This window comes from Athene cunicularia (assembly GCF_003259725.1).
Source record: "Athene cunicularia isolate RWA chromosome 4 unlocalized genomic scaffold, athCun1 chr4_part3, whole genome shotgun sequence".
Classification (NCBI taxonomy): Eukaryota; Metazoa; Chordata; class Aves; order Strigiformes; family Strigidae; genus Athene; species Athene cunicularia.
The window spans coordinates 6,674,856-6,700,632 of record NW_020799100.1 but is presented as its reverse complement, the minus strand read 5'-3'; the positions used below and the strand labels follow the sequence as shown (position 1 = coordinate 6,700,632).

Below are 25,777 nucleotides of genomic sequence, written 5' to 3'. Positions count from 1 at the left end.
GGAACCTCGGTCAGGTAAAATACATTATTTGCATTTCTGACCAGTTCTTTCATTTCATAATGATCCTGAGGTGTAGATGCTCAAGAAAATCTGAAGTACCACAAGATGAGTACCTTCCTGCTCGTATAAATTGACACATTGACTTTGAAGAAAAGCTAAGTACATTTAGCATTGACATCAGTCTGTCATGGTTTACAAGCCTCTGACAGCCAAGCACCACACAGCCACTTGCTTACCTCCCCTGCCTGGAGGGATCAGGGAGAGAATTGGAGGTGTACTGGTCAGGAGACTTGTAGGCTGAGATAAAAGCAATTTAATAATTAAATTTAAATTACAGTGATAATAATTTTAATAATAGCAATAGAATATACTAACGAGTGATGCACAGTGCAGTAGCTCACTACCTGCTGACTCATGCCCAACCCATTCCTCATTAGTGATCCTAGAGAGAAAATCCTGAAGCTGCAAGCCACAAAGAGAGCTAGTTGGCTTCCTGACCAGCTCTCATCTATATACTGAGCGTGACATTGTATGGTATAGAATATTCCAGTGACCAGTTTGAGGCTGTTGCTCTGGCTCTGCTCCATTCCATATTCTTGTGCACCTGCGCAATATTAAGACATGGGAAGTTGAAAAGTCCTTGATTTCTTAGCAATAACTAAAACCATCAGTATGATCGACATTCTTTTCATACCAAATCCCACACTGAATCCAAAATACAGCACTATTCTAGCTACTGAGAAGAAGAATTAGCTCTATCCCAGCCAAAACCAGGACACAGTCTTACATCTGCTTCATAGTGTGATCACTTACAGATCAGAAAGTAGTTGAACAGTACAGTTTGTTTTGTATTAATATTTAATCTGATACAAAAGCACTTAAAGGAGCTAGGGATATGAATCTTCTATTAGAAATGGCTTCTTTGTTGCACTGAGCAATTACTGCCCAAGTAAATGAAACTAAGAAGTTTGTTCTAGTATTATTAAGTTTTAAAAATTGTTCTGCTGGGAAAGCTTTTGTTTCAGTTTCTGTTTTTAAGGGTTGTTTCTTCAGTCAATCAAAAAGCAACTTCCTTGATCTTAAACACAAGGGTACAAATTAAGGCTAATAGATGATTTTGAGTGAGTCGGAGAAGTACTGATAAATGTGAATGCTTTTGGGAGCATTCTGCAGCTCTTAGCTGTGGAAGAACTGTACACCATTCTAAAGAAAATAATCAAATCAATAAAACTTCAATTATTAATGCTCTGTATTGCCAGAAAATTGAAAGAGCTAAAAGAAAATCAGTATGCTGCTTCAATCCCAGAGAATGATGAGTACACACAAGGTTCTTCTAAAATTTGGGCCAGTCTGCAAGCAGAGCCTTTCCCAGCTTTGCCTGCTCCCCTCGAAGCATGTGGGGAGGCAGTGCTGACAGGGTGATGTGAGGATCTCAGCTTTCTTTTCAAGTAAAATAGTGTTCTTCTTGGTTGTGAGAAAGCATGAACAGATTCCTGTTGGGACTAAAGGAACTCGCAGGGAAATGGATAAAAGGGTTTAAGAAAATCTCATAATTTAGAATTATCCCTTGCTTTCTGGGGCTTTTTCCATTATTTCTGAACAGTTGGCTCATAAATACTGTTTATATTCCTATATCGTGTTTAGTGCCTCATTGATTTAGGCTATTGAAATGTTTGACCATTTGGCAGAAGCTCAGGCCCACATCTTAGTCTTCTGGTACAGTGGTGGGCTGCCTTGGTTTTTGCTATGCACTACTACTGCCACTAGCTATTGTTTGTGCACACATCAGTTGCTCAGTGATTGATGGGCTTCTGGGGGGTAGAAAAAGCAGGTATTAATGCTTGAAACGCCCTAGTGCTATGTCCTCTGCTATATTATACCTGTGGCTGAGGTAGATGAGTAGTGCCATATATTGGAGTAAGTTCTTCACTGCCCATTATGGATTACTGCAAGTCGTGCATTATCTTCATGTGCCCGTGAATCTTTTTTTCTTTCTTCGCCACATGTCTCTCCCCACCCCACCCCCCAACCCCGAGTTCTAGGAATTTCCTGTGAAAGTCTTTCAAATCACTTTTCCTAAAGTTTCAAACTTGCTGGAATATTTTAAACTCAGAACTTCCAGTCTGAAATAAACCAAGTGCTCGTTCAGAAGTGAACTTTTCGCAGTTTCCCTGGTGTTCTGCTATCTAAATTCTTAGACGTCTGTGTTCATGCTATACAGAACATTACTTTGACCATTAGCAGATAAGTAAGGTCCTGATGCTAACTGCAGGCCATACAATTTGGACGTGCTCTTCTAAAGTAGCACTATCAAAATCAATGAAGTAATTCTTTTTTAGTCCATCTGAGATCCGTTTTTTCAATATGGTTCTTGCACGGACAGATGATGTTCCCTACAGCTGGAACAGTGTTTCATGCTGGTATCTTAGATCTCTTGAATTTTAAGGAAGTAGTTTTTATGTTTTCGATTGTCTTTTAATAAAGTTTCATTTTGTGACACAGCACAGCAAGTAGGATGATGATGTGGGTGCTTTTATACTAATTTTGTCAGTAATACTTTGTAGCAGTGCCTTAAATGTCTAGTGATGTTATTGATTGGCATTCCATTAGTTTTAAATATTGATAAGAAATTATTCATGTATTTAATGCATAGTTTCTGTCACCTTGTTTTGGCTATGGAAAGAACTGATCTATTAACTCCAGCCACAATATTTATGGATAAAATCCTTCAGCTTTAAAATTAAAAATAATTAGCTGTTGTCACAGTACTAATTATTGTACATACAGTATCAGCAGGGCTATAATCTATCTGTCCAATATGTGTTCTACTCAAATTGCATTAATCATAACTTGCTTAAATGTTAGCAAATGACTCTACAAAGTGCTAGCAATAGCGATTCTTGCAGTCTAGAAATAATGAAGATGTAAATCACTTCTATGCATCATTGCCATAATATTCATATGATTGGATATGAAACTGCTGCATCCGCTTTTATACTAATATTTAAGATAGTTACTCTTTCAGATGGCAGGATGGTATAATACCTCAGTTTGTTTCCAACTGTGTAGGGCCATGTCATAGTCAATTGAATTAATGAATTTAGATTTACTTTTTCAAACTAGTCATGAAAGTCAATACTGGTCAAGTATACTATAAATTCAAGATAACATTGTAGACTTTTGAACATGATGCTTTACATTAGCATGCATGCTTGGAGTAGAATTTATCCTATGTAATTCTCCATGTTGAATATAATAGTTTTCAGGTTTTAGTGTGGATATTATATTTTCACTTAATGGAAATTGTTATGAATTGCTCGCTTCAACAGAGCTATGCTATTTTATACGACAATGTATAGTTCAGAACTTTATTTTGCATGCGCTTGTTTATATTATGTAATTTGCTTGATTCTTACTCCGCTTTCTTTGTGTTCAAGCCTGTATTCCTTTGCATATTAGCAATACTGGCTGCAGCATTTCGTGATCAGCTCAAAAGCAAATATTCCTGCAGCCTTTAATGTTGGGAAGGGTGAGCCTAGTTTATTGAGGAGACCACCAGCTCAAAGCCTCTGTCTGTTTTCCTGTGGGAAGATGCTGTAAAACCTTTCTCTGGCCATGCACATTTCATTTCCAAAGCTTCTAACGAGCACTGTGGTGATACACCTGAGCAGCCGCACCAGGAGTTGAGTCATGGTACCCGTGGGGCCAAGGCAGGAAGAATGAAGCTGAGGTAGTTTGCTTAACTCCTGAGCTTTTTTTTTTTTTTTTTCCAAATGCAATTTGTATGTTAAATTACCAATATGTGCTGCAAATTCCCATACAGAATTTAGTAAATATTCAGAAAATGGATACTCTTCCAAGGTGAATTAGAGAGGAAATATTTAGCTAAGGCTTTCAAGTTCTTGTAATACGAACTCATTACTGGGTTTGAAATTTTTGGAGGCTGCAAATTTCAGTTATTTTTTGAAGAGTGGCAGTACTTAGAAGGTTTGAGAGTTTGTCCCCGAGTTTCATCTATCACAAGGTCATCAACCATTTGATGGCTATCATCATGCCTGAGAATCTCAGGAGAAGGGGATTTTAAAAGTGTTTTTATAAACAAAATGAATAAAAGTAAGACAGAGTAATAATGAGGAGCTGCATTTGTCAACTGCTTTCTGAAGTGTGCCATTCTTGTTGCTATGATAATAGAGAAAATTAATACATCCTGTCAGGACCGCATGACAGGAACACTGAAAAGCTGTGAAGTGACTGTACACAGTGGAATAAAGGAAATCCACTTTGATCTACCATTTTTGATGTTTTATAATTGCACTTATTATCAGGTCCTTTACTCTCTTCTTATTTGACACAAGATCCATTATCAGTGACAGCATGAATGTGAACATGGGCTTGATTTGAAAAACTACTTAGGATGAGGTAATGGGGGAAAAAGCTTTTTGTTCCTAACTGTTGAGAAAAGAAAAAAAAAAAATCATTTATGTTAGTGCTATCAGCTAATATCTTCCCAGAAATGCTCCCCTTCATCTGTAATATTGTTTATATGCTGCATTTGAGTACAGCCTGTTTAATTAGCTCCCTAATGAAATATTGTATAACAAAATGGAAATTTATCATTTCCTTTTATGCCTTTGTTCAAATACAAACTAGGGCAGGTCACTGTGCCCAGCCTGAACTAGACACTGCTTTCTTTCGGCTGCATTTGAATAGAACCCATTTAATTATTTTTTTTTAAATGCTCTCTATTGAAAATTTTCAAACAAAGGGATAAAGTGCTGTCCTTTTAGCATTCCATGCTGTCTCTTATCTCTCCTCTGTGAGATGAGAATTACTGTTTCACAAAGAGGCAGATTACCAGGTATCTTGTCTTTCATTGGGCTATATAGTAGAATTAGTCTGTCTTTATAGCATCAGTGGTGTGTGGATACATTCAGAATTCACAGTCTTTCTCTTGTATATGAAGAAAAACTGGTAAATTGTATATTTTAAATTAAAGTTACACACAACGTTTTACTTAGTTCCTACTGCAGTCAATAAGAAGCTCCTGATGGTTATATTTAGCCTACATTTAGTCTACCTTGGCTTCGGTAGGTAAAGAAATAACTGACCAGAGTACTCGCATTTTCATAGGGGCAGGTGTGCTGCCCCAGGCGCGAGCCCAGTGCCACACAGGAGCCCCCTGTGCCTTGTCAGAAAAGCTCTTCTAATTTAAGAATCCTACCACCATCTGTGAAAGAGAAATCTACCACTGTGACTTACACCTCGCATCAGAGCTTTCCTGTTCTATGTTCTATGGTAGAACTTTAAAATGTAAAATCTCATTTCTTTGAAAGTGTGCTGAAACCCAAACATTTCAGGAAATGTGTCAATTCCAGTGACGTTTCCCCAAAGAAGAGATCTCTGTTTGGAGGTGAAATTCCTCATCAGAGCAAGAGGTTCACAGAGGAAAGGCAGTTGTCAAGATACTTGCCTGGAAAGTCAAATAATGGTGAAGGAGAGAATTGAAAATTATACCCTCGCACCTGGTACACAATTAGTATTCTCTGTTTTTCACTCTCTCTCCTAATCTCTTGTGAGCTATTTCACTGCATATAAATATTCAAATATTTATTGGAGTAAAGAGACAGAAACCAGTGTGCTGTAGCACAGTGGTCAGGCACTCCTATGTTATGTGACTGACAGAAGTTCAAACCCCTGTGCCAACTACATTTTAAGAGTGACATGTCTCAGGTAGTAGGTGTATGGTGTGAGTGCCTAAGATTCAAGTCCCATGTCTGTGTCAGACAGAGCAAATAAAGCTGAGCCTCCCATGCTCAGATGAAAGCCATAAAGACAGGCTTTCTAGATTTGTTAGGAGAAGTGTTCTTTTTTTCTACCCTTAAGTGTGCTCTGGATTGCATGGTTATACTTATATACATTGGAGTCTGGTGAGCCATACTGTGATGTCTGGGGAAACTGTCACCCTGCATTCACTATTGCCAAGCTTGATAAGACTTAGCACTTCTATAGTGCATTTTTATGTTCCAAGTATTATAGGAATATTAAATCAAATTCTGCTCTCAGCTGAACTGTATCCCCATTCATTGCTCAGTTTTGCTTGACAGTAAGAACTTGGGACAGAAAATAAAGAGCTTCATTGCACCAGTCGAAGCACCAGGAGAGACTGAGAGAGAATGTGTTACTGTACCCATCAAGAGAGTGAGCTTAGCAGTTCCCTTGTGTTCAGCTGACTTATGTGACAGGAAAATAAGACAGCATCTCACTTGATCTATGCGTGTCCCTTCCTGATTCCACACCTCAGTGTGTTGTCTGTGCTCCAGTGACAAGAGTTTGCCCCTAAGAGTTTTTGGTACATGTAGAGATGACTTCTGCTCATTCCTTCTGTATACCCACATAGCAGCTGCCTGCAGTCCTGCTCTGCCTGGAATTTGTGGTATTACTGGGAGTAGAATTTTCTTATAAGTCATGAAATCTCTGTTGGGAATCTTTTCATGTGATTTTTCATATTCAGTGATGATATGGACAATATTATTCACTTTAACAGCAGCCATTCAAGGAATCTCTTCTAATATAACCTAATAGAACAGCTTTGTCTAATGCCTGGGGGGTGCCTTTAAGAGTAGACACGTAGTTTGCTGCTGTTGCTGTGGGGTTTGATGGACAGGATTTAGGACAATAAAGTCATTCTGAAAGCAGCATGAAGTGTTTAGTTTTGTATAGGTAAAGCATGGTAACTCTAGTGCTGCCTTTATAGCATGTGAAATGGATCTAATGCTTCACAATGAAGAGTGCAAACATACACAATGCTGTCATACTGGATGATCATTTGGAAGGAGATAAATTACTAATCAGTAAATGGATAAATTTCCCAAGCCATTTTACTTTGTATTAATGTTGGAGCGTGATCAATACAATAAATGTCTAACTACAGTTTTGGTTATTTATTTCAGTCTCATGAAGTAAAATTTGGGTTTGAATTAGCTACGCTGTCATGTGTAGGGTACAGCAATGTGTTTAATATAAACGATATAGCAATATAATAATATTTGTGCTATCAAATTACAAGGATATTCACGAGATGAATTTTAGCTCGGCAGATGTCCCAGGCACTGGTACCAATTCTTTCTTCACAGCCTCTTTGGGAGCAATGCAGTTGCTGTGCAGCATGCACGAGTATGGGTGCTGGCACATGCACTGCAGAACTAGGCTGATGACAGATCCTTCCCATCTCTCTTTTTTTTTTTTCCTGTCTAATCCACAGGACAGAATTAGAGCTTTGGAGATCACTAAAGGCTGTAAACGAGCCTGGGAGTGTCTCTGCAGGCATCTGATATTCCCTCCTGTATTAGGCAAAATTTTCATCTGAATTTGGACTATGAACTACCATACAGCTGTCTTCAATTACATCTTTAGACTCAGTTCTTCTTTCTTCAGCTGGAACTGATTCATTGACATGTTTACTCATACATTTTTCAGCCATGTATTTTTCTACAATAGGATATACTCTATTTTGATAGATGTGTGGTGTGTTCCTTTTGCTTCAACGTTAAGATTGTAAAAAACAAACTGGAGGAGGAAAGTTGTGTCTGAGTGGCCCCCTACTTTTTGATGCTATGATGCATTTTTCTTTCACAATTTCTACTCTGTAAGTGCATGGAATTCTGGAGAGTTCAATTTCAGCTGAATGCTACAACTCGGCTGCAATAATTACTTTTAAAAGGTCATTTTAAAATTGAATAAGCGGAAACTGCCTGCTGATCGTCACCCATTCTGTCCATCCTCTTTACTAAAAGGTAACTATAGCATGTATTATTGCCAAATCTTTCCTCCACCTCCCTGATATATTTGCTTTGTTTGCGTTCAGTCTGAATATTCCATAATAAAGGCAGACAGGTGTATAAAGCACAGTACAACTATATGAACAGAGCTATTTGTTCTCTCGTAGTTTCCTTGGTTATTCTGTTATTCAGTAGCGTGAGATGAGTTTGGCAGAGGGTACTTTGTTACCTGGTTATTGCATCATTCAGGTTGAAGTGCAGTAGCCCCATTTGTATTGTTCACAAAATCTGTATGAAGTAATTTACAATATTTGCTAACAGTCACGTTATTTCAAAAGACTGCAAGTAAGCATCAAAATTAGAATTTAAACATCAGCATGAGGATCAGAAGGAAGCTTGAGTTACTATTCTGTTCTTGGCAATAAATCCTGTGGAAGTGGTTTCAGAGGTTCTTTGTGTGTGTGGAGTTTCCAATTGCTATTTAAGTGTCAATACCCAGCTCTTTGAGATCTGCAAATCAAGTATTTCATCTCTAGTTTTTGCATTATTGGTGGTACGTGCCTTCAAGGCAGATCCATTCTTCTTTTTCAGCCACGAGAATGGATTGCCTTAAACCTGTTCCATCATTTGGCTGAGTAAAGGACACTCATCTTGTTTTCCCCAGATGTCTTCTGACTAAGCCACGTGACCTGATCTCGTAGGTAGAAATTCACCAACAGATGGAATTTGGTTGAGGTTCTCTGGCTGGAGCAGGAAGCAAGCACCGAGTGCAGTTTTGATCTGTGCTGTTATATTAACATATGTGAAATTAAATCCTTCAAGACAATAAAAATTTAGCCTTGCAAATATACTGAGCGGCTATCAGTCTGACTTTTATTCTTTCCACTGGGATTTGAATTCAGTGGAGATTTTTTGTATGTCAAAGATATACATATGTATATTATATACTTATAGACATAAAATTTATTCCTTTTTATATCTAGGTTTTATACTTAGATACCCTTATGTTTGTGTGTATATTGCCTGCTTACTCTAGATGAATAATTATCTATATAAAATTTTATAAACAAAATATTTGCAACTTCCTCATCTCAACAATAGTTTGTAGCAACAAGTTCCTAGATTAAATGTGGTGTTAAAAAAAAAAAAAAAAGGAAAAAACACCCCAGAGTATTCCCTTTTATCAGTTTTAAATTTCTCTCCTAACAGTTTCATTTAGTGATCCGCTGTACTTTTATTGTGAGTGTAAATAATTGCATACCTACTGAGTTCATTATGTTATTTCTCTATCATTTACATCCTGCTTCTCTTTAAACTACAAAATCTGTTTAGTGTCTCCTCACATAGTGGTTTTTCCACATCACTAATCTAGTCACCTGTTTGTAAAATCCTTTCTATTTTTACCAATTTTTTCTGGAAAAGAAGTGTTAAGAATGGAACAAAGTATGCCACAAGATGTGTGTGTAACGATTTAACACTATATGCCTTTTTACTTTCTTTTTTGCTTTTTTTTCCATGTTGTTACATTCTTTTACTAAAGTTATACATAGAAAAAAGGTTTTCATTGAGCTGTTTACAGACATACACAGGTCCATTTTGTGAGTACTTGGAGTTAATTTAGATCTTGGCAATCATTTTGAGGTACCTTGCATTTGTCGATGTGAATTTTCATCTGCTGATGTTTCGTCTACTCACATACTATACACATAGTTGAATGTTGCTGATGTATGGTCTATTCACATACCTCTGCTGGACCTTCTTATTTGATGATTCGAAATAAGTTTCTGACAACCTGTATTTTACTGGTTCAGTGGTTCATCCCTTTCTAAATCACAAATACAGTAACCTCATTCCTGGAACAGAACTGTGCAGTGTACCACAGCTGATACTTTGAAGTGACAAACTTGCTGTTTCTAAATATATACAAAATGGATATACCCTATCAAAGTTGGACTTCTAGCTTCTGTGGTTACATCTAGCAAACCAAGGCAGGATAACGTTATTGAAATCAATGGAGTTAATCCCATATCATGCTGCTGTAACTAGGAAAAGAGATGGGTCCTAAATTTACCCTTAAACCTTTCAAATAAAGACATCTGCTCAAAAGATTGGTCAGAACAGGTTTTAAGCCATCATTCTGGCAATAAAAGGAAAATGAATGATTCTGCAAGGCATACAGCCTTTTGTATATAAAAATGAAGCAACCTTGAAAATCTATTGACTTTCTAGTAGGTTAATATTTTTTAGTAGGTGACTATAGTCTATAAAAGTCAAGCCTGAAAACAGATGAATGGAAGTTCTTCTAAGTTGCTATAAATTGCTGAAATTTGCCTGAATACTTACTGGATGTGTAACACAATAAAGTCTGGTATTTGACCTTTGAGTCAAATCTTTAATGGGAATCCATAAACGTACCAGCTCAGTTTACAGAGACACCCTATTCCAAATTTTATAGTGCAGATATGCCTGTTAATAAGACACTGAAAACCCTTGGTCAGTAATTTTTTCCCTGGACTGTCTACGTATCAGAATGTGTGAAATAGCAAGTTCTTCTCAAAACTCTCTACAGAAAGTTGCCATCCATGTCGGATGGCCAAAACCATAAGATGTGAAATTCCCCAAGAAGCCCCTAGCTTCCTTGAACTCGGTTTGAGCAGTATGAGAAGGCACTTACTGCCTTTACAGTGCTCGCCCTGCTTTGTGAGTCTTTTTTTCTGTCTTTATTTCACGGGTATTTCACACTTCCAAAGAGTTATCTTCTAAAAGTCTTTTTTTTTTTTTTTCTCTCTCTCTAATTGAAATTCTGAAATATGTAGGAGTTTGGCATAGGATTCAGAGCTGAACAAAGAATAAATGGTTTTCTTTCAAGAATCTGAATTTCTGAGAAGTTAGTGGGCTTGTTCTTTGATTGTAAGTACTGTAAGTTTCAGTTGAGGTCTAATTATTTTTATATCTTATAATTATTATTATAAAAGCAGCTTTACCTAGTCTGGAAAGCAAACAAATATAGCTAATAATGAGTACTGAATAGTTTTGAGTCAGTTTTAAGAACGATAATCAAAGACTCACTGCAGTGAGCTCTCAAACTTTGCATCACTTAAAGGAAAATTTCTTGTATAGCAAAAGGTGCAGAGAACTTTTTTTTCCTTAACACCAACATTTGCACTGTATGACCTCGAAATGTTAATACTTTTTTCGTTTTGAATGAGTATCTTGATAAATCTTCAAGTCTTTATTAAGGATGTGTTGCTGTTTGATATTCTCTTTTGTTTATGTTTCAATTATTTAATTACAGGTCTTGATATGAAACTAATCATGCATGCATCCGTATGAAGCTGGCATACTGACAGGATAAAATCATTAAACAGTCATTACTATAAACTGACGTTGGCCTGTAATTTTTGCAGTTAACGGGGGAGTTGATGCTTGGTGAACAATCCAATTAAAACTGGCAACAAAAGACTTAAAATGTCAGCCAAATTGCTTTTTAATAGTCAACGCAGCCGTCACAAAACATAAACATTAAAGTCCCCATAGTAGCATAAAGCTTCATGGTGAAACAATTCTAGAAAATGAATAATAATTACAGTATCCTGAGAATTCTCTTAATAGATGTGCACTCATTAAAATACTTTGTTGGTTAGATTCATATGAAAAAGTATGTTTCCCTTGATACTACTTTATGCATTTGTTTTGAAGGTTTTATTCGATATTTTATAGATGTAATTTCTAGTAATATTCAAAAATGCATGTCTTATTTACAATGAGTTTAAATAACTGTATATAGATAAGCTTTGAGTGAAATGCACCTTAAAAATGTGATGTGAGGTGAACTGAGGATACAGTCACAAAGAACTTTCATAACCTATTAATGCTGTAAAATGACGTAATCTTGGTTAATTTGAATTGCACTAGATTTCTTTTGCAAGTTGAGCAAGAATAGCAAGGGAAACTTGTCAAACCTCACTGCCTGAAGTTAACTATCTGTGCCAGTTTATGCAGAAGTGGCCCTATTGGTATTTGATAGATGCTCTGCTCAGATTTTCAAAGGTGTTTAAGAGCGCAGGGTTCCTAATAATAACGTGCAGAATGGAGGTAAAAGTCCTAAATAGTTCTGAAGAACCAGGCCACAACCCCCAGTTTAGTGAAGTAGTAGAAGCATATTGGTACTTCAGAAAATCTACATACTTGCTTGTAAATGCCTAAAAATGCGTTAGAGAAACTAACTTGAAAAGTGTGGGTTTGTGCCTAGGCTGTTATGTTCATTTTCAGTTACTACATTAGCTGTTTCTGTGTTGTTATTTTGTCTTTCCCTTCATGAGTTTTTCCATTCTTTAAATAATCGACGTGCTGTTTATCGTCAGTTACATATGTACGGTTGTCTTTCCTCCCAGCAAGCTCAGTATTATAGAAGTGTCAACATTCCTAAACAAAAGGTTAGAAAACATCAATGGCAGGAATAGATCTTTTTGTAGAAGTATTTCTTTTATTTGTGGATTAAGTTGAGAGGGACAGGAACTTGTTAACTACCTCTAGGGATAAAAGGCAGAAGGATTCAGTCATCTAATTCTATGCTGAGGTATAGCCTTTAACTAATTTAGTCTAATTTACATATCATGTAAAATCATTTGTTGAGTGACAGATAGCTTTCTGTCATGCTATCTGACAATTACACGCAACCTTCTTCTTAAATAATACCTTGTACTTCTCAGGGTTGCCAAGAATAAATTGATGCTAACTATCCTACAGCTAAGGGTACCATTCTTCTTGATTTAAAAAAAAAAAAAAAAAAAAGAAAAAAAGTTTCTATTTTTAACACAATAATTCTCTGTTTAAATAGAGTTATAAAGATAATTTGAAATAATTCTATATTTTAAAATTTGTTTCTCTTCTAAAGCAAAACTTTAAAAGGACAATACATGTTTTGAAACTGTAATTTGTCTTAAAGAACACTTCTTTAAGAAATCCGTCAACTAAGGTTTGTGAAGTAGGATGTAAGTGAAGTTGAAGGTTTTCTGGTTGTCTGGTTTCCTGTGAGCTCTCTACCCTGACTAACAGGCAACTAGTAAGGTTGTTGAGAAAAATATATCCTACTGTAATTTATGTATTAATGGCACATTATTTTATAGGTGGGACTATGGAGAGGAGAGGTCACGTGTACTTTGTTAAAAAAAAAAGCTGTCAATATTTCTTGACCAGTAATAAGCACACATACTTGCTGCTTGTCAGTTCATCACTTGTGTTTAAAACTAACCTAAGATGAAGTCTCCTCGACTTCAGGAAGAGTAACAGATCATATTCGTAATTTATATAACAAGCTTGAATATATATGTAGTCATTTAGGAAGAGCCAGATAAAAGCTTTATCAATTTCACCAAAAACCATTAGTTTTCTTGCTTGGTAGCATGCTTCCATATAAAGTTTTCTCTCTGATTACCCAAAATAGGTAGCAGAAGATTGTATCAACAAACAACTCTGCTACCTCATAGAGCCTACAGAGAAAAAAGAATCAATTTAAAATTAAATCTCAGAGAATACAGTGGAAATCATTTCTACAGAGCCAGTACAGGGGATACAGATTTATAATCATATGTAACTCAGTGGTTTATGGTGAATTCTGGTTGAACTTTGTAGGTTGAGGGATGTTTGTTCTGAACAGCTGGCTTTGAGCAAGCTGTCTTCTACTTTTCTACTCCTGAAGAGGAAAGCCACCCAAACGGCCCCAGCACTGCTCTGGTCCCCCTGGACCATCGCTGCACCACTACACCCCTGGAAGGCAGGGAAGCAGTGTAGAAGTCAACTTTTCTACAGAATGCCCCAATCTACTTTAAAAACCCCAATGCCATGATATGGCCTAAAGCAATTTTTAGCTTCTATCAGTGTGATAACCATGCATTGTGCTCCTCTCTATCCTCCAGCTGAATGTGACGTTGATATCTAAGTCTTTAAGCAGTACTCCTGCAGACTTTGTAGTCTAACTGGCTACAGTGTTTACACAAAATCTAGTTGCAAAGTCTTCTGTTAAGAAAAATATTTGTTAGTATTTATTTATAAAACACTACTGCATTCGTATTATTTTGAGGCATTTGAGATAGATATGCATATAGAGCCACAGTTAAATTCCTCAGATGTTTACTTACTATGGATACATTTGACAGCTTTTTCTGCTCCTCCACAAGTTACTATATAACCACAGATAAATGAATTATTTTTTTAATATTCCCTATAATCGTATAACAGTCACTGGAAATATATGTGAAGATGCTCATATCAAACAATTTAATGTGAAGGTGGAATCCATAATAAAAACATATTGAATATTGTTTTATTGAATAGAGACATTAATTTTCCAATATAAGCTATAAAGATATTCTTCAGAATATTATGAACATAAACAAGTCTATATTTCTTCTGATGTTACCTCATTAATATATTTCTAAAAGGATTGTCTTAAAAATAAAGCAAATATGTGGGGGTAGAGACAATTACTGAATGATCCAGAAGAGCTTTGAGCTTCTATATCTGTATATGGTATTGATTGTAAAAATGGATCTAGCATTTTTCAATTATGCTTTGCAAAATAGTGTCAGAAGATATGCTGGATGTCTGGATTTGCCAAGATAATCTGGAGTGCAAAGCCTTTGTATATCCAGCTGGGAGAAACTGGAGGGTGATTCATCCTTGAAGCCAGAAAGTTCAGACATTTCCACGTTAAAGTAAACTTAGAGTAAGTTTGCAGTGCTGCCAACAGAGCACTAGCTCTGTCTGAGTCCAGAGAGATAGGAGATATGCTTGGGATCTTGCCCCCAGTAATTTCAGGAATGTGCATGAACATGCTCATCGGGTCTTGATGTAGCTGGCAAGTTTAACCATGACTTAGGGCTTATCTTCTTTTTGTATTTCTGTAGAGCCACAGAATATTTTATATGTACAAAAATATGAATCAACAAACTGATACCTCTTGTGGCTGGGCTTTAAGTTGAACAGAAATCTGTACTTTAGTCAACTGGTGTAGGACACATCACTGTCCACAGCCTTGAGAGGGCAAATGGACTAGACTAAAATGGAAGAGTCTTTGCCTCAGCCATCACGGTGCAGTGAACTCAAATGCTGCAGGGTTTTACATTATTTGGGCATATAACAGGGCACGGTCTCAAGCAATCTTTTTGTCCTGTAGGTGGTGCAAAGTTACAGGAACACGGATGAAGCAGGTAGGAGGCAGGCAGGGAAGGTTATCATCCACTGTGTGGATGTTCATGACAAAGTGGCTTAGTATGTCCATATTCATGATATTTCCACAGAACTACTGGGCTAAATATAAATACACTGTGTATTTCAGTATGATTTATAATTGCTAATTTCATTACCCATAGATGCCTTTTAGAAAGCCCTCACAGCTAATGAACTTAATGACACAAAGGCCAAACCTTGAATATATATCACTCTGCCCAAAACCATCAATAACTGGGGAAACATTAATTTTTACAGCCATGGCTGCTTGCAACTTATTTTAGCAATCATAAACTGCTCTTTAATCAAAATCTGTTCACCTTTAAGGTCATCAAAATTTCCTGCCAGGCCACTTGTAACTGCCTGGCTTTTGTAAACCTGGATGATAGGCTTACTCTGTAAGCTATAATCTCTCCCACTTTGTTCAGAATTTTAGAATAGTGATTGTACTGTCCCCTGTGAGTTGCCACTGATAGAAGTTACAACTCGTGATATTGACTGAACCCACCACTTTTAAGTAATGGCAGGAATTACGCATTCTCCTGAAAATATCACCTTTAAGCTAGCTGGGAGCTGTCAGTCTCTGCTTCTGTCCTTTGAATTGTGTGATGTTAATTGTACCAGCAGCTGTTTGGTCTGCTAAACAAACCACTGGAAGCCTGAGCTGGTTGTTTAGGCTATTCCCCCAGTCTCCGTCATAATTGGAGTGCTGCTTTTATTCTCCCTGCACGATTTGTCCTTGACCTCTGTGACTCAACCACCAACGAACCTGCCTTGTGTTGGAACAGACTGTAGCGATTGAAGAAAAGCCCTGTTTCAACTGGATGGGTATTTGAGAGAATTGACGGATGAGCGAGTTAGGATATTTTCATTTTGAATTTGTCATATTAATTGACATAAATGTGAGCATTTCACATAAATGGAATAATGTGCTTCACGTAAATATTATACATAGAGCGCATTAGTATTTAACAGTTATATGAAAAAGTACTACAGAACAAAGCTATAATTCAGACAGTTCAGCAGAATAAAAGCATCTCAGGAGCTCTAGCTCTTCAATCCCCCGTGGCAATGTTTATTTTATATGAACACGCATCAGCGTGTTTATATTGTCAGGTGCTTCTGCATGATAACATTTAAAACTTGCATCTTATCCACAGCGCACAGTGTTATAACCTGAAACTCATTTCTGGTTACAAACTACAGCACAGAGAGTGGCATCTTATAGTGCAGTGTTTATGTCCAAAATTATTCTATTTCAGCAATCAGGCTCCCAAGTTAAAACACTGAGTGATGGAGTTAATTAAGGAGGAGTACTGCTGCTGTTGCTCTAATGGTCTGCAGATATAAGTGCCTCTAAGTGAGGCAAAGTTTGTCAGGAAAGGTAATGTCTTTTATTGCATCAGCTGATAGAGCCGGAGGAAAAAAAAAAAATAGATAGGTCTGGACCCACAAGCCCTTCTTTTGGTTTGAGTATATTAACATTTCTATCATCAGAAAAAGCAAGGAACACTCCCCCACGGACACCTAAAAAAATCTTATTTCGAGGATTTTACAAAGTAAAATTGACAAGTGTACAGTGCAAAGGCGACAGATGCTAGAATTTTTTAATCTTGGAAGGCAGAATATTATTGAATGCATCCTATCAGCAAAGTTGGAAAGGATGGCCATGTGTTCCAAACTGGGTAGTTAGGTTTTTGTAAAATTTCCTAGAATGAGGTTCATTATGGGTGTTTACAAAATGTAGTCACTTCGATCTTACAGTACAGGTTTTAACTTTTAATGTAAAAATAGAAATAGAATTGCTGTACGGTCATCATACAAAGTCCTTACTGTCCTTGTAGCTTATATGCAGAGTATTTTTTCTACATAGACCATACAACTTTCAATGTAAACATTACTTGTGTTTTGAAAAGAGTTGAATTGCCATCATAAATATTTCACTTTTAAATATGGCTAAACTTGGAAATGCTGAAGGAGAACTAAGTTTCTGTTAGCATTAGGAAATTATTAGAATTCTTGATTTATCAAATCTCTTTTTGTTACAGCGATCCACAAATTACGAGTTAGAAGCTGTTACCGCGTGCACGTATATACTTGTAAGGGATTCAAGAGCATTGAACATATGTGATACTGAGAACATAAAGGAAGCATATAATGGGATCCATACGAACACATTGGACTGTGTGTTTAAGTATTATACATAATTTCTTTGACATCATTACATGATTTTAATGTAAATCCAGCTGTATTTTATGCTCATTGACACCATTCGAAGTACGTGGCGTAAGTTCTGTTAATGTTTCTTTGGAAACATTGGTCTGTGGAGGTCTAAATCTCTTTTACTTCGTATGTAAACTGAGTCCCTATGACCTTTAGTTTATAAGCCTTCATTACGTTATAAAATTAATTTTGTCTAAAATGATAAGGTTTGTAGAATGCTGTAGAGATGTTTGATATTTTATATTCTGTACTATTTACTGTGTAGTAAGGATGAGAAAAATGTTATATACAGCAAAACAGTAATCTAAAGGTAAACATATTAAAAGTACTGGTGAGATACTTTTATATCCTAGTGATCTGACAAAGTTCTTACAGCAAAGGATTTTACAAGTAAGGTAGGCCAACTAAATGTTGAGCTACAGCAGGAGGAAGTATAGAAGAGATTATTGAAACACAACATAAATTAACAGAGCAATTTCATACACCATTTTATTTTTATATGCATCTTTTCTTAAAATATGTGACAGAAAAATAAAAGGAATTCAGAGATAGGCCACAAATAATTAGGGGCTTAGTAAAGTCATTGGTACATACATAGAAAAAGAGCAATTTAGATTTTTAAAATAAGAATTCTATGCTTTTTAGCCCTAATCTTAAGCATTCAGATTCTGTCTTCCCTGCACTGAATCTTTTCCAGTTCTTCAGTGCCAATTAGGGTCCTTCATCTCTGCTTGAGAAAAAATTTACATATTGGTTTGTACCTGAGCAGTAGTATACTTATAGAACTTTTAAATAAACTAAACTAAACTGAACATATGTTGCTATTTCGTTCATTAAAGAATGGATTGCAAGCTAATTCATATCCTGCTGAGACATGTCTAGTTTAAAAAAAAAAAAAAAAAAAAAAACCAAACAAACCTACCAATAAATAATGAATTTAGGAACTGAAAAAATTAAAATATTTCAGAAGTACTACAGGTTAGATGCAAACCTTTTAAGCTTCATTACTTTTTAATATATTCTCTCTGATATACTTCACTTAGTAACGATAGAGGCTATTGTAGTCTTGTCAGTAGATGATAAAACAGTTCAATTACCCCTTCTTTCTATGTGGATCCAAAAAGTGTTGTAAAATATGCTTCAAAACTTTTAGGAAAATGCCTCAACAAAGGCCTGGCTTATTTTCAAAACTAATTTTTAATCAGGTGCTAACTAGTTGATAAAGCTGCTTTTTTCATGTTTGTCCATCTATAAAGCAATTGAGCTACGTGTTTATGATTTCAAAGGCATTTTAGCCTGACTCTTAGGAAAAATGAGTTTATGTTAATGCTGCTCTTGCCCATTGATCTGTGCCTCCAGTAATTTTTGCGCGGAATGGCAGCACTCAACCAACATGGCAGAGTAAGGGAAGTGTCTAAGTTAACTAACTTTCCACTTTCTGAAAAGCAGAGGCCTAGTAAAAAAGCAAGATCTGAATTATTGTATCTCCTGAAGGAAAAGGCAGTAGTAGCAGAAGTCAGCACCTGAAGAGAGCTGTTGAGGTCTGTGCTCCGTAGCTGCAGTATACAACTGCAGTGGAGCAGCATGTGTTTAATATTGCTCAAGGGCCATCCAAAAGAATGCGCCAGAACCGAAGAAGAAACAACATATCAGGACAGAAGCAGAACTCCTCTCTCCATACTTCAAAGAAAGGAGAGCAGGTAGAAATCCCTCAAACTAGCAGAATTACAAGGAAAGTTTTTCTTGTTTATAACTAGCATCAATACACAATTCCTCTTTTAGAGTGAGTACCTGGAGTCTGGGAAGTGTCTCAAAACAGAAAAAGTAAACAAATTAATATCATTATTGAAGAATGAAAGCAAAACCCCTAAAAATAAAAAAGGGGGAGGGGGAGGGAAGAAGTTTAAGTGGGGTTTGTGGAGTGCGTGAGATATGTGCGAATTAGAGTAACATAAAGCAGATGCAGTATGCAACAAAGAAGTAGAATGTTGTATAGCTCTTTCCAGAAAACATCACAGTCCTAGATGTGCTCTGCTGAAATGAGAGAACTATTTACAAATAATGGATTCTCAGGGGAAAGAATTTAGACATTTTCTAAACAGCCTTTTCTGTCTGAAAAAAAAAAATGGGCTAAATGCAAGTGCAGATGAGAAGGCTAATAGTGAGAGCCAAGAGCATCTCTTCTGGCTTGGATGCTCCTCAGATGAAAAACATTTGAAATAAATTACTGTAACTGTAAAGTTTGAGCTGAAATCATGTTTTATAATTCCATTTCTAGATGAATGGAAACTTCTACCATGTGAGTGAACACACTGAAAACAAATAAGGCTGTATTTGCATACCCTACATAAACTTTTTGATGTAAGAAAAAAAAAATCTGAACATTATTAGCAATCATTAAAGATAAAACCAGAAGTTGTTATGGATAGCAATGGGATAAGAATTTATAGCTAAGATAATTTCGATATCACTCCCACACATTTAGAAACTTGTTGGCTTTAGACAAATTATCTTGTGTGATATCACTTTTTTAGGTATTTAAATGATTTTGCATTAAGTTATTTTAGAGAGTCTACTGTTTATTGAGAGTCCTGAAGAATTGTAAGTGTGCATATTTAGATATAATGCTGTTTTATATCCCAAGCAACATTTTTTGTGCTATAAAAATAAAGTTAATGAGATGTAGACTTAGTTTCAAGCAAAATAAAAATAACTTTGCCAAATTAGAAAGTCTGTAAAAAACTAATTGGAAACTCAGGCTGATTCTCAGCATAATGAATTTGCCGTGCTTCACTGAATTGAAGGTCTGATGCAGAAGACTTGTCTTTAAATCATCAAAATACTTCAGAATCTGATGCGAGGTTTTCTATGATGCCAGTAGCTGAATGAAGGGGTGACAAGTGTGATAATTAAAAAGGAATCCCCCAGGAAATCTAATGTGTTAATGTATTGTGATAAATTGCATGGGGATATATAAGATACCCAACAACCAGAAATGCTTTATGGTTCACAAAGCAGAACCAGTCTATTGCATGGAGCAAACTAAATTATTTGTCAGATAATTGCATGCTATCGACAGGATACAGACAGTACAGATAAAAGGGGAAGAAGGGAACTACAGGATAGGTTGCCATATAGATTATACAGTTTTTTTCCCATTTAGCTAGAGAAACAGTCACCTTGGCTGCTTGGCATTTACTACATAGCTTTTGATGTAGAGTCTAACTGCGTGTCCTGGCAAAGATCAGCAATTTTCTAACAGGACAGTGTCACGACCATTAAAATGGCTTGTCATGCAAATTATGGGATGTGTAATAATCCTGCAAATTTTCTGTAGAGTGGATTTAAGATTGATACCACTAAGTAAGGGAATGTCATTGATCAGATACTTGGAGGATGCTGGACATCAAGTATTATATACAAAATTTGGGTAGCTTTGAATTCTAAAATAGCAGGATACAGGATTTACTGAGATTAATTATTATATGAAAGTGCTTTAGAGGATTATTTCAGAGCTCTGGACTGTTGACTCCAGTGATTTAATTTACTGAGGTCTCCAATTCTCTAACATGCTTAGAAATGCTTTTCTGATATATGCAAACTAATGTTGCAGCGTAAACCTTAATGCAACTGTAAGAATGCTGTCTTGATAAAAGATCAATGAAATTAAAAGGATTAAGACTGGGCCAAATCCATGACAACTCTGCTTACCACAGCATAGAAAAGCTTATGTGGAGCACTAAACAACCTTGTTTCTCCAGTTGGGGTAAATTGTGACTGTCACAGAGAAAAAGGTGCTTCTTTTCCACCAGTCATTCCAAGAAGGGAAGGGGCATGCTTTCATTTTTCACCTTGAAGACACATCATGTCATAATTTAAAGAAAGCATGTGTTACAAATGGCTGGCAACAACAGTTCCTTGCAGGGAAATCTTGCAGGTTCATCAGAGCTCCACTCCAGCTGGGTTTGTGCAAATGTAACTGGATGTCTGCTAAGGTAAAAGGGAGAGTGAGGTTGAGTATAGAAATAGGACAAAACCATGTTAGACACCTGAGGTAAATTAGCTGGAAGAGTTTCAAGTTAATAGCTTCACAGTTCACCCAATCTGGCAGCAATTTTTATCAGCAACTTCTTTGCAAAGTATTTGTTATTGTTCCTTTAAAAAGGAATTTCTTGTTTCAATTCTCCATAGCTGTGTTTCTTGCTGTACTGAGAGGCTTTGGAGAGTCTTGTGGGAAGTAAAGAAGACAAAATTTTATTGCCTTAAAAGTACCGTTACACCATATCTGTATCTTTGTTGCCTTTTGCAGGATACTAGCTCACTGGCACAGGCTGAGCCACCTTAAAGCCACGTAGCAGTGCTGGCACAGGGCAGGACGCTGCCGTTCCAGCACCCCTCTCGGGTGCTCGGGCAGCTCGAGGTACCCACCACACACGGCTTTCACTCCGTCTCCGTCCCAGCCTGGACCTGTGGCTGTGAGCTCCTTGCCAGCTCATAAAGCTGCCTTAAAACCTTTCTCTGGGCAGCTGGATCATCAGTGATTCAGGCAGCCTTTAAGAGGGCCTTTTCTCAGATCTCACTTAACAAATGTAGTAACAGACTCGCAGAAATGTGTTAATCTTGTTTTGTGAAAGGTGTTTGTTAGGTGTTAGGAGTTATTCAATTATTTTCTCTCTTGAGTTGAAGTGCAAGACTAATTCCTATACCGTGTGTATTTCTTTCACAGATGTTCTTAAATGAGAATTATACCTCATGAAGTCACTTGGTGTCTGTGCTGCAATTCAGTGTCAGCTTGATTTATTTGTTCTTTAACCTCCTCCCCAAAAAAGTCCTATGACAAATTAAGTTAATATCTTTTTTTTTTTTTAACTTTGTTGTTTTTTGTTGAACTACTGAATTATAGTGCTGGAGGATGATGTGTGTCTGTATCTGGTACTCTCCATTTCAGTAGACTATTTTAAATTATTTCACATTACAACAATGTTTTACAGGCAACTGGGTTAACAACATGATAATCACAATGCTTTAATCCCAATAACTATTATATCATGCTGTCTTGATCTTTTTAAAATAATAACCCTCTGTGGGTTTCTTTGCCTTTTCTTTGTTGTTTCAGATATGCCAGGTAGCCCACATAACCAGTTCACCTTCAGACCCCTCCCGCCACCTCCTCCACCACCACATGCATGCACCTGTGCCAGAAAGCCACCTCCAACTGCTGATTCTCTCCAGAGAAGATCAATGACCACGCGCAGCCAGCCCAGTCCTGCTGCCCCAACTCCTCCCACTAGTACACAAGATTCAGTGCATCTTCATAACAGCTGGGTCTTGAACAGCAACATCCCACTGGAAACCAGGTACAGTCCAACCTGTGGTACGCAACGTATCTCAAATGTTAAAAAAAAAAAAAAAAAGCCGGACATTGACATGAGATGGTGATGGGGAATTACAGGTTGTTTGTTCAGGACATGCCAGTGCATCGTTTGCTTGATTTGTCTACATCATTAATGCTCATAAAAGCATGTTTTGTGAAGTTTTGGAAGACATTGATTTCCATAAGGTGTGTAGATTACACAGGTGTTGTAGAGTTGTGTGCGGTCAGGATGTGTGCTTGTGTATTTGTCTCACCCTTTACATTCTCCCAGGGTCAAATGGAAGTTTTGTTTAATCGATGTACTCTTGCACTTCAGGAGTCAGTCAGTATTCAGGCTGTAGATTTCCTGTGGATAAGAAAAGATAGAGGAAATAATACTAAAATAATATTTTCCTCAATGTGTATTTAAACACCTTATTGCATATATACACAAAGAATATAATTTGATAATCATTTGGTAATGGTGAAATGATACAGGCCCGAAGCAGTATTGAGCCTTACCTCTGTGAGCTGGGGAAGGGAGGATTCAACTCCAGGATCATTCACAATTTACACAAATGATCTACTCTGAAAAACAATTGAAAACAGATATATTCTGTATTCAGCAAACCTGTGTTTCAGTACCCAGAGTTCTGCCACAGAGGTAAATGCACAGTTTCCTCTGACATTTTTACTATAGTAAACTTTTTTGTTCCTGATATTAGCTAATTTGATGGCTTTTAACTACAGTTGTGTTTGCTGACTTGATGCTTAAAACAAGCCCTTGTTTTTCTACAACCTTCTGCCTCTTCATTGTGAACAGAGCACCAAGTAGTTTTGACTGGGGTTTCCTTTGGGTTTTGGCATTTTAAAATGTGTAATGACTCTGTGAAACTTGTGTTTAGTGAAACAGATGAACGTCTGACATCCAACAATCTAATCCAGAGAACAGAAGGTATTATGTGTGGAAATATTTTCTTTTTAATACATGTATGTCTAAGGGCCAGTTATCACAGTTGCTCATTGAAACTTGAATTCTGTTCTTTTATAAGAAGGTCATTTTATTTTAGTACAAAACTTAATTTTAGTATACTTCTTTAAACACTTAACTGCTGCTAATCAGAAGTGTCAAATCAAGGGTTTTTTCTCTGACAGGCTGTTAATTTGGGATTGAAGAATAAGGTGATGCATTCTGAAATAAAACTTTCCTGATTTGTCTTAAGGACAAATCGCAAAAAGAATCAAGGAGGATGGAAATTTTTTTCCAAAATTGAATATAAACAAAATTTTATTTCAGATAGTCCTTGGAGAGCTGGAAGCTTCTGTTTACATAATCTTTATAAAAAGATAAATCTTTGTCATTTCTGGTGTAACAAGCTTTTATATCTATACCTTCTGCTGCATGTGAGACTGATCCTTGGGCATTCCGTACCCATTAAGTATCTTTTGGTTTTCTTCAGTTAACAGTTGGGTAGATCTTGTTTAGCCTTTCTGCATCCCTGTTCACTATATTCTCATCAGACCTCATTGGGGAAAATAACTTCACAATTTTAAGTCTTTTTTGAGTTCAGTTTAAGTTTTCTGTTTTTTTACTATTTTTGCAAATTTGAATCTTCTCGTAAAGGACAAATACATAGATATATAGTTCTAACTATATAATTGGATACTGACTAAAGGGCTGTGCAATGGATTAGGAATTCAGACTGGAAACCGTACTGTGGGCTACACGCTTGCAATTCACAGAGTCTGGGAATTTTGCACATTCCTACTCTTCAGTGGTTGTTTCAGCTGATTTCATGCACCCTCCGGTAGCTAGCTGCAGCCTCTCACAAAGCTGGCTGAAAGGCTATATAATCTGAAAGTAGAATCTGTGAGACTGTTTGCCAAGATGTATCTGCAGTTTATGTGCAGACAAGTGATATAACAGGGGAACATTGTAATAAAAAACATTTGTATCACCACTTCCCAGAAGTCTATAGTACATAACACAGCCTTAGAGAAAAAGAAGGGCTTGCAGCTTGTTTTTCCTTTCTTTAACAGGGAATGATTCAGCTAGAATTGAACAGTTACTTTGGTCTAATATCTGGATTCTCTTGCTTTTCTCCTCCATTAATGGTTAGCTACCCCTTGAAAAATAGTCCTACAAAATAAAATGAGACATGTCAATGGCAGCTGTGTTTCTGTGTTAAATCTTTTCAGTACCACCAAATTTCCAAATATGTACGTACCTAATATGTCTAAGCAGGTGTTTTTGTGTTGGCTTTTTTTTTTTAATTTGGAACATCTGCAGTCAAAAAGATTTAGTAATCTATTCCCTACTGTAATAACTAGGCAAAAATCAGAATACACATGTTCAGCATTTCTTCCAGCTCTATCTCCTGTTAATCCATAAACAGCACAGGTGTTTGCATGGTTTATCTACAGCCATGTAATATTAGAGAATTTTCAGTCAGGAAAAGATTTCCTAGAACTAATCATGTGACTAAATCCTGTTCACTCTGGACAGTCAGAAATGAAGCAAGTTTATGAGTCTGATCATAATGATAACATCTATTTATGTAAAAGAAAATTCTGCAGTTCCAAAAATGTTTGCAATACTTTGATTAAACATGTAACTAGAATTTGAAACCCAAGATTAGACCGTAAAATGCTGGAGTAAAGACATATACTGAGGTATGTGTTCTGAAAGTTTTTATGTTGAGTAGAAATTTGTTATATTTTTGTAGAAAAGGGCAAATCAGAAATACTGTTTTGTGCATCATCTAGATGTGTTACATGCATGGAACAATCTGAAACCAAGTTTTGTCAAGACCCAGTGTACTAGCCCAACTGTTTAATGAGGAGACTGACTTGGAAGTGTGAAATGACTTGTTCCAAGTTCATACAAACTCTTGGCAAAGCCAAAAATAGTGTAGAGGTGTGTAACTGCCAAGGCCAGTTCTCTAGCTCTGGCAGCTCTTCTGATTATAAGCAGCCCAAATTAAAATAAGAATTAGGAACACCTTTAAAACTTCAGAGAATGTGTCATAGAATAGCTGTTGATGGAGAATTGATGAAGAAATTGGTTTGAGCTGTACCTGTAGGAGATGTGACAGCTCAAACTGCCAAGTGACTGTGCTGCAGCCTTCAGCGCTGTAATGTGCCTGTAAATGCAAATGCAGGCTCTATCTGTATGCATGCACGCATGGTTTTC

The 25,777-nt window shown here is 36.6% G+C and overlaps 1 protein-coding gene across 4 annotated transcripts in view; it reads left to right on the top strand.

The window, feature by feature from the left end:
• TENM1 (teneurin transmembrane protein 1) overlaps positions 1–25,777 on the top strand; it is a 357,561-nt gene that overhangs the window by 173,208 nt on the left and 158,576 nt on the right. For all 4 annotated transcript variants that reach the window (XM_026848413.1, XM_026848414.1, XM_026848412.1 and 1 more), the window contains one exon: positions 22,348–22,588. In XM_026848413.1, coding sequence (XP_026704214.1) covers positions 22,348–22,588 — 241 coding nt within the window. The remainder of the gene's footprint in view (positions 1–22,347; positions 22,589–25,777) is intronic.